Genomic DNA, 14,862 nt, shown 5'->3' on the forward strand with positions numbered 1-14,862 from the left:
ATTGTCATTGCCAGCCTGTACCTCAGTTCCTGCTCCAAAGGGAGCATAACCAGCTGCCTCCCTGGAGCTGCCACCCCAGGAGCCTGCTGCAGGTACAGGGATGCCACGCGCACCCTCCTGCTGCGCCCAGCTCTGCACACCAAAATCCACAGATCTGTCTGACACACCCACGCTGAGAAACCAGCACTGAGATTGGTAACAAACAGCACTGGCACTCCTTTACTGCCACAGTTTTGAATCAACTGTTCAAAGTTTTCAACACAGCCACCTCGGAAAAACTAATCAGATTTTCCCCAACTACTGTGCACACTTAATTTAAAAGAAAACAAATTTCACACTGCCCCACCCAATCATTTAACACGTAGAGAGTATGTATACTGCATTTAATTTCCAGTCAATTATACAGAAAGGTTTCAAGTGTACTTAGAATGGTATGATCCTCTGATTCTGCAGCACTTGATATGCAATCTGCTTGATTCTGCACCACCAAACTCCACAGGGACCTTGCCATCACTAGTAATGGTCCAGAAGCAAACACCAGGAAAGCAAAGAGCTCTGAAATAGGGCAGAATTAAGGAGTACTGCAAAACCCCGAGTTTGCTGACTTTTGAAAATCTCTGTACAGCAGCCTCAAATGTATATATATAGCATAGGCAGTGTTTTAGCCAAGAATGTTCAGTGTCACAGGCACCTAAGTTCCAGATCTGTGCCCAGAGCAGATGATTGAGCTGTGTGCTCCCCAAGCAGATTGCAGTAGTTTGGCAGAAATCATTCCAATGCCTTCGTTTCTAAGGCACAGAGATAGCACTACTATATAATTATGCATTGGTACATGTATAAAATACCAAAGCTAATGTTTTACACACAGAATAGAAGTCAACACAAGCACCTGGCTTAGATATTAATTAAAACATTCAAAGCCATAATTTGCTGTTCAACCTTTCCAAAAACTCAGCAAGAACCCTTTCTGCTTTTTCTTAGATCTCAACAATCTTTATTGTTTTCAAAGTTGTCAGCCACCAGTAGGACACCAAAAATTTTCATACCTAATAGACATTTATCTTCTCTGCTAGTTCTGATTTAATTAATTATGTGAATCAACATAATTAAATACAGTACTTATCTTTGCCTTATGGATATTTTAGGATAATACAGTTTAAAAATTAATTACCCGTAATCCTACAAAACAATCAGCTCAGTATATGATGTGACTCTATGAGCTAAAATACTTAGTTTGCTAAAAAGTTACAGAACTTTACAGAGAAATTCACTGGGATGTGATCACATTCTGCAGTAAGATGTTCTATATTCTTATAACAGGCACACAATAAATGGAATACAAAATGCAGCTATTTTTAACAGAGAATTTCTGAATCTATTTTCATGCCTTAACTACTGGTGCTGGAGACTGGAGAAAGACTCCAGGAAAAAACACTTTTCCTTTGCTGAGAAGCAGAAATATTGGTATCAAGTATCATTCCATCTTTTTCATAGGTTTTTATGAAACTTCTCACAGAGTACGGATTGAAGCCTGATGAGTTAAAAAAACCAACCTGATAAGAAAAAAATCCCCTACACAGCTTAGGTACTTTTAAAACTAATTCAATTACCCTACATGAACGGTATACTTATTTGTGTCTCATTTTATTTTCATTCAATGTATTTTTCATTCAAGAACTTTACTAAAGGATCTTTTTGAGCCCTGTTCTTGCCAGTATTTGAGTTCCCTCAATTCAGAGACTGCCAGACATGGAATTTCATATTACTTCTTGCTTGAATTTTTGCTCTGATAGATGTTATCTCACTAAGAACACTTTGCCAACTTTGTCTCCTAGACAACTGAAGTCGTATTTTTTAATGTTCTCTTTCCTTCACAGAATAAATACAAGCCTTAAAGTATATCAGAACTTTTCGAAAATTGAATCTGAAAGATTGTTTTTTGAAGTTTGCATTGAAAACTGCAGTTGTTGAACAAACAAGCACTTAACAAATCTGTTTTCAACCCCAGAGCTACGTTCAGAGTAACTGAAAATTAAATGGGCTGAGCAATACACTGACTTCATTGATTTTCATTTTCCACGTTGAGAAATATGGGGATAAAGCAGAAAATACAGATTATGAGACGAATATTAGCTTTTAAATATCCTTTTGGCTTTAGACAGCAAGTGGAATGCTGGTGAAAATATCTGCAATAGCCACATATTGGGAATGAGGTATTTTAATGTAAACTTCATGGACTTTTCAAGCTTCAGTACCAATAAAGCTTTTTCCTCCTAACTTCAGTTTTGCCCCTCAGTTCCTGTTGTTATTCTTAACCCAGTGTTTTATAATCCATAATTACTCAAAAACCCCCAACAAACCAAACAGGTTGATTTGTCAATTTTAATTCTCAGGTTTCAACATGAATATCACTAAAGTACCTAAAAATAAGACTTGTAGGCAAAAATACTAGGAAGCTTTCAGGGGACACACGAGGATGTGGTCTAGATATTTATAAAGGCTAACTTCACAAATAGCTCCCGTTTGCACCACCCCTGACAGAGCTTACATCATCCCTCAGGAGATGCCTCACCTCTACAGATGAGGGGAGATCAATCTGGGTAAACTATGTGAAAACTATTCTTACATCAAACTGTCACCATGACACCCAGGGAAGGTGACAAACTGCTGAAAATTGGACACAGGGGAAGAAACTCCAAAACTGTCAAATTATCTCTAGAGATTGCTAGGAACAAAAGATGCAGTTGGTATATAAATCTGAATTCTAAGAAATTAACACAGTTAATTAAGAAATTAAGATTAAGAAACAATTTTAACACCCAGATAAAATACCTGAAGGGTGAACATAAAGATCCTTTAAAGATACAGCTTAATTTCTCCCGAGTAACAGATCAGTCTTCTAAAGACCTCAGGTAGGAAAAAAATATTTTAATGTTCTTTATAGTTGAGCTAAAGCCCACATCTCCAATGATAACCAACCCTGAAGCATTATGGAAAGAAGTATAAAGTGATTCATCCTATAAAAACAAATTTACAATATGAAAAACTGAGAGTCATTTCTATTAGGTAAAGAACTATCTGAGTATTGCATCATAGCATAATGACAAAACGTAATAAGCCTAGTTAAGCAGAAACATTGATGCTAATTAGAAACAGAATCTCCCAAAAATAAACTAACTTTAGTATTTCAGGCATCATCTAACCACAAGGAAAATGTGAAATGCTATAAAACGATACTGGGGGAAAAAAAAGAAAAAAAGAAACTATCACAGAGATTAAAAGTTCAGAAAACTACCATGAAATGAAAAACTACATTTAGTTATTTCACGGGCCTATCAGGCTGATGAGAGGAAAATGCAGTTTACGGTTAGCACAGCAAACAGAAACACTTTTGTAAGCATTTATGAGTTTTCAGGCCTCTGATTTTCACTTCAGAAGAGAAGCAATTACAACTATCTTTTATTACTTGCCTTATTTTTCTTAGCAAAGTGTGAAAAGGTCTGAAGAGTTCAGACATATCTTCTGGTTTATGATCCAAGTTTAATGGTCCCTCGGAGTAGACAACAAGGCCACTGTAATTCAAACACATGCATGAACACACACAAAAATGAAAATTTTATTACACAGAGCAACCACTGAATAGTCAGAAAAGCAACTGTACATAAACATTAGAACGACATTTAAGTACATCTCGTTATCTTATTTTTGTCTTATTCACCCACAGCTAGAATTAGATGCTATATAAAGTAACAGGAAAAAAGATCCCCTCCACTCTGTTCTCCTTTCTTAAACATGGCAGAAAAAGCAATGGAAGCATAAAGGGAAGAACACACATTTATTTTAGTGCTGCAGCTGAATAAAAAATGCCACAAAACAAAAAACCCACAAAGGAAACATATTATCAAGTACATTGGGGAAGGCCGACTGATTTGAGATACTGCAGATGGCTTTTCCTCTCCAGTCTAAATAATTTCCAGGGAAGGTAGCTCACTCCTGAGCTCCTAGTTTTTTTACCTCTAAGATAAATATAACCTGGTATTGACATATGGTAAAAAAAAGGAAACAGATCTTCTTAATCACATAAAACACATTCTGAAGAAATCATGTTTCTAAATTGTACAAATTTCCCTGGAAATAGGTAAACTCACAATCCTGAGAGCCTCCAGGTACTTCACTGTAGATATCTCAACAGCTCCTCCTGACCAAATCACCACTGCCCAAACCTGTTTGTGTGTCACAGATTAAATAAAATTCACCTGCAGATCTGCTGTGCCACACCATTACTGTGTCTTGAGAGTGGAGTCCCACCAGGCACCACTCTGCTTAAAACTATTTAATCCTCTGCCCACTGAAAAACCAATATATGTTTCCCAAAGGCAACCCATTCTCACAGCTGAGATTACATCAGTTTTCTTTTTCCAAGGCCTTTTTCCCCCTCCTATCCATAGTGTCAGTGCTCTGTTACCCGAGGTATTTTACAGGCATGTTCCTTTTCTCAAACTCAAATTACAAATTGTTTCACAGAGCTACCCAGCATCCAAATCATCCAGAGTAACCCTTGGCTAGCAAGACTGTCAAAGTCTTTTGGTCACCAGTTCTTGCCTAGCAAGCACCCGTGTGACCATCAAAGGCTCTCTGAGACACAGCAGCAAAGCTGATGTCACAAGCTGTATGAATTCCTCTGAAGTATTAAAAAAAAAATACCAAGGGATTAGGATTTTAAAGGCAGGAGGAGGGAAGAGGAGATGAGAGACAAAAAGTTGCTTCCTTTGCAAGTCTTTTTTTTTTTTTTTTTTTTTTTTTTTTTTTTTTTTTTTTTTGTGGCTTAAGAGAAATTATCTTGTTGCCAAGGATACATAATTTTATCTTTTTTGTATGCTTTCCAAGCTTCAACAAGCAGGCTGCCACTAAGTGAAGCAGTTATTGCTGACTCATGTCTTACGTTCTGCATAAGCAAATGTTACTACTTTGCTCAGTGAAAGCTCAAGGCTACTCCTCCTCAAACTTCTACCGATGCCAAGTCACTGTTCCTTTGGCTTTCAGGCAGTTTGCTTGCCACAGAATTTAAATCTGGGAAGAAATTAAAAATAGTGGGCTAGAGCACTACAGAAAAAAAATATTATGAAATGGCTTCTGTATATGTGTTAAATTTGAGAGAGCTCTGAATCAAACCCTGAATATAGCTGTAGCACTGGAAAAAAATAAAAAATCCTAATATTTCCTACAAGGCTTACACTTCTTGCAGAAAACACTGTATATGGATGGGGCAGTTATTCTGTGGAACTGCACAGGACAGTGATTTCTAATCACTGGATAATTAGGAGCAGTTAAACTTCTTCTCTTTCTCTGTCCTTTGTCATTTGGGATAGACATGAGCTATTTGACAGAGAGCCCTGGTTTTCCAGTCAGTCATGATGTGTTCTCCTTCACTGTGTCTTCCAGCAGCTTCAAACTGAGTTCTCACATTCCTGTTGTCTTCCAATAATCAGATTATTACTGTTATTATTTTTAGAATGACAGAGACAATATACTATTTAACAGGAACAACAGGCCACAGGGATTTCCTGAGGAGAAATGCATTACACTCAGGATTTGAGGTTTTTTATTTCCCTCAATTATCCTACTTATATTAGCTAACTTAAAAGCATTCACAATGGTAAAATATTAAAAATACGCTGGCTTTTCTCCAGAGAAGCTGCTGCCTTAGTAAACCATGAAGGCTCATTAAGAAAAATGCATCTGATTTGTTCAATATTGCAAAAACTGCATGAAACAAAAACACTGATAAAATTCAGTTGCCTTGAGTGGTCAATACAAGGCACAAATCTACACCAAAGTTACACATGTTAATACTTTCCTTCACGAGAATTAAGCCTAACTCAACAGTTACAATGCAGTTTGCCATGATCATTCCTTCTGGACCCTAGAGTCACTGAGAAAAAACACAAACTTAACTGAAAATCTGTAGTTTTCAAGACTTGTATTCTTAAGCCATCTTATTTTTGAATGTCACAAAGTATGTGCTTACAAAAAATATTTCTGACAACCTGACATTACAAAGACTGATGTTCCTAATTTTTAAATTTTGCTGGAGGATGCCTGATCAATTGTTGCTGTCCTGTCTATTTAGAGATCTAGCATATTTCTTTTTTTGTATTAATATTCTGCATTAAACTGGTAATGATTTAGAACAAAACAATCCTCCTCCTTAATTCTTTTTAAAGAACGTTAAAGCAAACTCAGGTGAAAGACAGTTCATCAAAATTCTAAACAGAGCTTTTCAAATCTTCAATAAACCTTTAAATAAGGCAGAGCAGAGAGTAGTTAAAAATTACTCACCATACAATGGCTAATCTTGGAATTGTAAACATTAAAGCTGGTTCATAGTCATCTATCATATCTTGAGTGAGGTATCCAAGCCTTAAGGCTCTAAGCAGAAGAATAAAATTATTTAGTAAGACATCAAAGTCTTGAAGAACGCATTTCACTAAGGAGAAATTTGAAAAAATTGTTATAAGCCAAACTAAACTGGCAGTATTTAACTTATGCACTGGTTTTGTACAATCTAAACCATTATATATACAACTGACTGCTTAAGTTGCTGCTTTACAGAAGAAATAGTGTAATAAAAACATAAATGCAAGAAAAAAATCCCTTTAAACACTTAAAGCTTTTATAGTAATTCAAAACCCAATTCAATTTTATGAAATTTTCTCTATTTACTATTTCATGTCAAGCTTGATATTGAAAAACCACTGGTGCTGACAATTTTTCAAATAAAAGAAACATTTCTAAAGTAACAGGGCAAAGTACTTGGTTTCCTTTTCAAATACAAATTGCTCTAATTATCAAGGTCAATCTCCCCCTTAACTAAAAAAAAAACCTAAAAAAATCGACACAAGAACAGCCCAGTTCTACACACTAACTCTTACTGAAGTGTAAGAATTTAATATTTGTGGGAGACTCCACTGTCCTCAAATAACTTCTCAAACGTCTTATGCTCCTTTTAAACTAAACCCCATTTTGTTTAGATTTTTTCACATGGCTATATTTTACATTATTTTCATAATTTCCAGATTTCATCATATGTTTCGTAACATCTTCAAATTTATTCTCTGACTTGTTCATACCAGTGCTTAAGCCTGCATTGCAAACTGCACATTAGTCCTGCTTTTGGTCCCTAAAAGAAGGGAAATAACTTTTTCTTGTTTCTTGGGAGCACTTGTCCAGCCATTACTGCTGGTGGTGGATGGGACAGGACCACAAAGCAAACCCTGGTTGGTGCCAACAGTGGACAGACACACTGTGGTGTGGCCCACCCTCACTCCCTGTTTCTTGCTACAGCCCAGACAGATTTTCCAAAGCTACAGCTAAGAAACCATCTTTTTCCTCTTACTGGGCAAATACAGAATCCCAGAATTGTGCGGGTTGGAAGGCACCTCTGGAGATCACCCAGTCCAATCCACCTGCCAGGTAGGGTCATCTAGAGAAGGTGACACATGAACATCCAGTGGGTTTGGAATGTCTCCAGAGAGCGAGACTCCACAACCTCCGTGGCAGTTGTTCTGCCACCTCAAAGTAGAGAAATTCTTCCCCATGCTGATGTGACCTTCCCGTGTTGTAATTCATGGCCATTACTCCTTGTCCTGTCCCTGGGCACCATCAGAGTCTGGCACCATCCTCTTGACAGCCACCTCTGAGATGTTTGTGTGCACTGATCAGATCCCCTAAGCCTCCTCTCCTCTAAACAGGCCCAGCACCCACAGCCTCTCTAAGAGAGATGCTCCAGACCCCTCGTCATCCTCGTGGCCTCTGCTGGACACGTCTGTGCTATAGGTGAGGATGGGTATGTGTAGTAGCTCTCTGATGGAAGGTAATTCCTCCTACTTGTGACTTTTTCTGAGCTGTAATCCTGCCTCCCAAAATGCCTGAAATGCTCCTGATCTTGGTGTCACATACAGATTGTGGCAGTGTGCTCTGTGCTCCTCCATTAATGAAAGGATTGACCACACCAGACCCAGGGTCCTGCTTCACAATTCTCCTAACATAACAGTAAAACCAACACTTATTCTATGGGCCTTTTACAGTCAACTGGTGTCTAATAACTCTACACAGAACATGACTTGCTGATTTTCTTTCAAGAACAGTGCTGCACTGCTTAAAACCCCACTTAGGCTGAGTATTTCACATGCTGTTCCCCTCTACTGCCCACCTGCAGGCTAGTTAATCTGTCAAAAGGGGAAGAAAAAATAGTTGTTGAACACAGTACATTACAAATTCACACTTTTCTTTGCACCTCATACTTCTAGAAGAACTTATGAATTGCGGAATTGATTTCTTTCATCATCATCCCTTCATATAGAGCCAAAGACCAGTCCTTTGAGATTTTAAAGAGCTTTTATGAGTTCTTTATGATAATCACTGGAGGTTCACAGATGATTTCAATCATTTCCCCATGTATTCTTGCATGAAATATCATTAAGTCTTGATGCCTTGAACAGATTTAGCTTATTTAAATTGTTAGTCTTCATGTACACATCTGTAACTAGGCATACCAACAATACAGTTACTGTTGGATTATTAACTCTTGTGGTTTGTTCTGTATTTTTTTAATACAAAAAACAAAAAACCACAGGCTTGTGCCTGGTAAGCATACTTAATACCTTTATCTTTGTACCTGGATACTTACTAGAAATGCAAAATACTTGGTGTTCTACGACAATTCTTCAAGATTATGGTTAATGTACTTCTATAAAAACTCAGACAGAAAGTGAACACAGAAATTAAGATCTAGTTCTTAACTTACCTCTCCACAGTTTCACAGAACAGTACGATAACCTCCTGCTGTACATAGTATTCTTTTGGAGACTTCACAGGTACCATGGCTGACACATAACTACAAAAATCATAAAATAATGTACCACTGTTTCACACCCTTTAACAAGTAAGTTATAAATAAAACCAAACCTAGGACAGATCTTCTTAGAAACCTAAGATGATTTCCTATACCAATTTGTGTTTATTTCAACAGCACTCATTATGAAAACTGTACTTGGTAAGAATCTATGAAGAACACAGCCAAATTACTTATTGTAATGGAGCTGAGGCAGCAGAAGTCAGCAGTAATTTAGATATATTATTATTATATAGTACATTTATGATATAATTATGATAGCACATTTAGATATCAGAACTCTTTACTGTGAGGCACAGGACCTTCAAAGGATCTTTACTGCCCCATCTTAATGACAGAATAGTTTGCTCTGTATTTCCTCAATTAACAAAATCTGACTTAAACCAAATGTTTTACCAATAACAGTTTTACCTGAAATTAGATCAGTGAAACTCAGTTACCCAGATGAGACAGTTTATTACACTTTATATTTGGCCTCATTTCTATGTGGAATTACTAGCAAAAGCACTAGTTCAATAAGGTAAGAAACACTGGTAAAAGTTTAGTGGTTTTCTGTCACTGTATTACTTAATTTGTCTTTTGTAGAATACAAGCAACACAGAAAGGGAAGAAGTTGTTTGCAAAACAATGGTAAAGAAAAATGCTGTATGTGGAGGGTTGGTATTGACAGGCCAAAAACTGCACAGACACTGCCAAGAACCAGTTACTGATTGTCATTGGTGTCTGCACTCCAACCCACACTTAAAAACATGTTTTTAGACAATGTTTTCAATTAAAGTGTTTTAAATGTAACAAAATCCTGATGTCTTTTCTAATCAGAAAAAACCTGCTTACCTGGGTAAAAGAACACAAGAGGATAACAATATTGAGGAAGGGCAAGAGTAATGTGGGACATGCCAGTCTATAGGCTGTTCCCAAGAAATATGAAAAGACTACCCAAGTCTAAGAAGCATGTTCTGCTAAGGGCAGCAGTGACTGTATTGTATTAGATCCATAGATAATCTTGCCCATTATCTTGTCTGTGGCCAGCACCACAAATATCTAACACACAGGCAGGCAGCTGGTTACACTCTGAGGCACATGCAAGACTGGTCAATGTGACCCTTGATGCAAAAAAGCATCACGACAAAAAGCAGTTATTTTTAATTAAACTATAAACCTCAAAGTCATTTTTCAATTCCAAGTTCTCAAATCAGTGAGTTCCTGTGGTTAATTATGGCTTGTATAAAAGCACCTCCTCCAACAGAATTCAATCTGCCTTCTTAAATTCACTGGGTACATCTTGCTTGTATCACTGTGCACAAGAGAACAAAACCTCATAGTCTCTAGAATATTTGTTATTCTTTTCTTTTTAAACATCTCCTATTTGTTGCTCTTTCTCTGACAAAGAAAACATTAAGAGAAGAGATTTATGTGTTTCCAAGACACAACCTTTCATGTCTTGGAAATTCTCCCTCAAATGCCATATGCCAGTATGCAAATGGAGGATTATAGTTTAGTTGGAGAGAGCAAATGCTGACTGCAAAAAAGCTATTTAGTTTTCATTATTGCTACACTGGAAGGATAAAATCTAACAATACAACAAATTACTAAGGAATTGAAACACAATGATTAAAAAATTCACATCCTTTTTCCACTCAAAGAATACAGAGTGAAACAGCCAATTTCCAAAAACCAACAAGCCACAAAATAGCTGCAGTGGCCAAGCCATGGCTCACAGCATATTTACTTCATCTCTTTTACCTTAATTCGAACTCAGCAAAAAGAACATCAAAATGCTTGAGGGAATCTCTCATTTTTTCTGTGTAGAGGTTCAAATCCCTTAAGGCCTGGTCACGAATGATATTTCTGACTTCTTCTAGGCTTCGGGTCAGATCCTTGGCCAAGGGCCTCATAGCCATACTCTCAATTTCACGATTCATAATAATTGAACCAGCAGCCAAACACTAGGAGAGATATGAAGAAATAAAGTATTAGTTTTTACAAAGTAAAAATACTTCCATACTTAAAAACAAAGCTCAAGATGTGCTATTTCATAAGATGTGCCTTTGAACAAGGGCATTTCTTAGTCCCAGTTGGCTGCAAATTATTAAACAAGTGAAAGATTTAAGGCTGGTATGTGAAGAGTCAAAAGCTTTCACAGAAAATATTAGGGAGCAGCTGAGCCAGGGAGATATGAAAAGAGGAGAAGGTTGAAGTACAAGAATCACAGTGCTGACAGAAGAACTGAAGCTATTCTCCCACCAGTTAGGCCATAAGCATTAGTAAGACAGAGTCTCTATGCACACACAGATTGCTTGCATAAGAGATGGGAATCCAGCAAAACTACAGTCCATGGACTGTTTTGATTTGGGATAGACAGCTTGATTTTGTAAAATAATTCTATTCCTTACAAAAAGAACAGAAATTCTGCAACTGTGATGTCTTTTACAGCGAAACTGCTCACACTGGCTATCACAGGGATCCAGTTAGGCCAGTATCCTGCTTCCCACAGAAATAATCATTATATATAAAAATCAGGTCACCAAGTGGTTCTTCCCTTCCAGTGCCTGGAAAGCAACTATTTAAGAGACTCCTTGCTCCAGGCATTATACATGGACTCTCTCTGACCAGCTGACAATGACATTAACAGTAGATTTTTACTGTAACATGTAATTAAAACTTTTTAAAATCTTGTCACTAAAAAAACTGCTGGCTTTATTCTCTTATGGATACATTTGGAAGACAACAAGCACCAGTATAAATCACACCTGCTGCATTAATAGAAACACTTCTATTAACTGAGAATATACAAGGTTGCTCTCGAAGATCAGGGTTTTTTTTCTGGTTTTTAAATCTTCATTTGCAGCTGTGTCATCCCCCCTTCTCCCTGGTATCCTGTGGATGGGAGCAACTCAGTATGAGGGACCTGCAATCCCAGAAGGGATCCTTTCTCAGCAGCCTGATGCACTGATTTGAAGGCACTCAGAGAAGTTCATGTTTTTACTTCTTATCAGCCAAAGCAGTATTTGTGGGAAGTATGGATAAAGCAAGTGTTACCTGCTGATAGGTATTCTCATTTTCATAACTCAGTGACTGTACTGACAAGGACAGAAGTGTGTACTCATAAAGCTCATACAATCTTCTTGCTACATGAATTTACAGGAGGACAGTGCCCACAGCAGTAGGAGTTTGCATTACATCATCACTGCATATGTTACTTTCTCTGAAACCAACAGGTCTCTCCAGCCTGATGGTTACACAGTAAAGTTTGATTTGGAAACAGGTTTAGCTTATGTAACACAGCAGTGAATAAAACAAGACTGAGGACAGGATTACAAAGCATTGACATACCAAATTAATTTTGTAAATTCTATCTGAGACTTCTGACTCAGAGGAGCCTGCAATTAACAACTGTCAGAGCAAGTTTCAAAAACAAAACATATGGAGGCATATTGGACCGAACAAGATTGGAAATCTTCATGGAGAACATGCACTTGAAAAAGAACAGAGAAACTGGAAGGAAAAAAATATATTAACAGGAGGCCAAGGATTGCTTCAAATACAGGAGAGGCAACACTGAAAACAAGACTACAACGTGCTGTTCTGTGGTGAATGTCTAGACTAATTCCCCCTCAAGTCTCAACAAATTCATGGTGCCACCTTAAGTCACCTTCAGGCCAGTAAAAGTGAAGAGTTTATCACTAAAGATGCCACAATGATTTTTATTTTTTAGCCAAAGGCATCAGTACTAATGAAAAAATATCTGGCATATCACAGCCTTTTGTTCTGACATTTCAGGCTTCGTTTGGTTAAAATAAGGGAAGCTTATTCACTACAAAAATTCCTTGTTCCTACAGGTTGCTACAGGTTGTTCTAGGAGCAAGTCTTTGAGAGAAAACAGGTAAGAGAAGAAAAGTGACTTCAGTGTTCTGCACAGGAACTATTCTATTTCTGACATACACATGAAACAAGGAAGCTATGTGCAACAAATGACAGCCCTAAAGTTGCATATTTAGGATGAGTTATAGCATAACACAGACATTAAAACAAAGTGACAGCATGCACTTCTCTTTGCTGGAGATGAACTTTTGTCCTGATAAAACTCCCTAAGACACTTCTATTTGTTTCTAAGATCTTCAAAACACAAGACAGCTGAAGAGGAAAAAAAACACTCAGATGTTAACCCACAAAAGAATAGTTTTTCACTACAGAATACTGCAGGCACACAATTATGAAAATAACCTTGTATGCTGTTAGCCCAGCCAAAACCACAGTTAAAGAACCCCATTTCACTGAGCACCCAAGTTCTCTGGTTTACTTTGCTCTGTAATGTTTTTTTTTTTTTGGTACCTCTTGCAGAAAAGTCTGTAAAGGTACTGGTGGCTTTATACAACAACAAAAAAGTGTCTATTAATCCCAAAGAACAGAGGATGACAGACCTACCTCTGCTCCAAACCAAAGCTGTCCTGCAAGGTTGTCGTGGCGTATTTCCTCTGGAAACTTAACACAAAAGTCTCGGTTGGCCCGTTCATGTGGAATGCATTCATCCATGATTTGGTTTATGATGTTCAAAACATTATCCTGAAGCAAAACACAGGATACCATATATACTGTTTGCACAGAAAATATTTTTTTCTAACTTTTTAATAAAGCTTATTATTTAGGTACCAACCAATTGGGATAGAAAATGCAGTATTTAACTCTCATAGTCTTCATACACACAGTGAAAACAGAGGAGAACATTGCACAGAAACAAGAGCAGCCAACTTCACTCTTTCTAGTTTTCTAGAAACTTTCTCAGATTAGTTGCACTTAATTTTGACTACTTTAATAGGATTTCTGATGAGGGGGCACGACAAAGAGCTTGTTACCTCCAGCTATCTGTACATATCAATAAATAACCTGGAAGTACACATGAATTATACTTCCCCCATTTCCTCTCACCAGCCCCAACAATACGCACTCCCATTATTCCCAAAAGGAGCATCTGACAGGGTACCTTGGAGTTGTTAGAAACTGAGTTATACTGGGACTATTGTGGTGAATATATTTAAACTCATCCTGTAATCTAAAGCAGTTTACACACCTGAATCCCAAGTGGGCAAAGGCTGGCATACTCACCCACCACCTCATCCCCCAGACACCCAGGAGGATTAGGGGGCACCACACAAATTAGAGCCTTAATAATTGTTCTGATCTACCTCTACACCAGGACAATGATCAAAGACCTATAACCAGTTTTTTTGATATGCAGTAAATAATCTGTATTCATTTATTTGAAAAGGTAATTTTCACATACCCCTGCTGGGAGCTGTACGGGATTTGATTAACATAATAAAGGTAGATTGAGAGCATGAAAAAGGCTGAGTGCTTTCATTAAAGATGTTTTGTCTGTCTTATGCTTCTGCTATTTACAGGATTCACATTCTGATTAAAATATTTCTCAAACAAATACAAGCACATCTGTCTGTAAAAAATTGTTTAACAGACAGAATTGCTTTACATCTAAATTTTACTGTTTTATTTTCATCTGCATTTAAAAACAATAGAAGACAAGAATTTTGAAGAAACTTAGCCCTTTAGTATGTTCCCCATCAAAAAAGACAAAACCTACTTTAGCTAAAAAGAATGATTCACATATTCTGCAATTTCTGCATAGACTGCTACACCTGCTGTTGTCACAAAATAATCTTAACATTAGGGCTGTAATTACAGTTGTTTTCATCCAAAGTAAGTAAATAAATTAATGATCAGCAATATTTATTACACACTGGTATAAGATACTTGATGTGTTAACATTGAAACACTTTAACAATAAAGTATTTTTTGAAAGGTTGTCATGCAATAATACGTTTCATTTCAATAAAGTTGTTACAAACAAAGAAACCCCACCTCACACAGTTAAAACACATGAGTAAGTGTGTTTTATCAACCACCTTCTCTAGAAATAAGACTGAAAATCAAAT

At 37.1% G+C, this 14,862-nt stretch overlaps 1 protein-coding gene across 4 annotated transcripts in view; it reads right to left on the bottom strand.

The window, feature by feature from the left end:
* Positions 1 to 14,862, bottom strand: part of ZFYVE28 (zinc finger FYVE-type containing 28) — a 152,167-nt gene that overhangs the window by 49,693 nt on the left and 87,612 nt on the right. For all 4 annotated transcript variants that reach the window (XM_063401491.1, XM_063401490.1, XM_063401489.1 and 1 more), the window contains exons 3-7: positions 13,340 to 13,477; positions 10,658 to 10,860; positions 8,807 to 8,896; positions 6,340 to 6,429; positions 3,471 to 3,572 (exon numbers count right to left, since the gene is read on the bottom strand). In XM_063401491.1, coding sequence (XP_063257561.1) covers positions 3,471 to 3,572; positions 6,340 to 6,429; positions 8,807 to 8,896; positions 10,658 to 10,860; positions 13,340 to 13,477 — 623 coding nt within the window. The remainder of the gene's footprint in view (positions 1 to 3,470; positions 3,573 to 6,339; positions 6,430 to 8,806; positions 8,897 to 10,657; positions 10,861 to 13,339; positions 13,478 to 14,862) is intronic.

This window comes from Prinia subflava, chromosome 7 (assembly GCF_021018805.1).
Source record: "Prinia subflava isolate CZ2003 ecotype Zambia chromosome 7, Cam_Psub_1.2, whole genome shotgun sequence".
NCBI classification, from domain to species: Eukaryota; Metazoa; Chordata; class Aves; order Passeriformes; family Cisticolidae; genus Prinia; species Prinia subflava.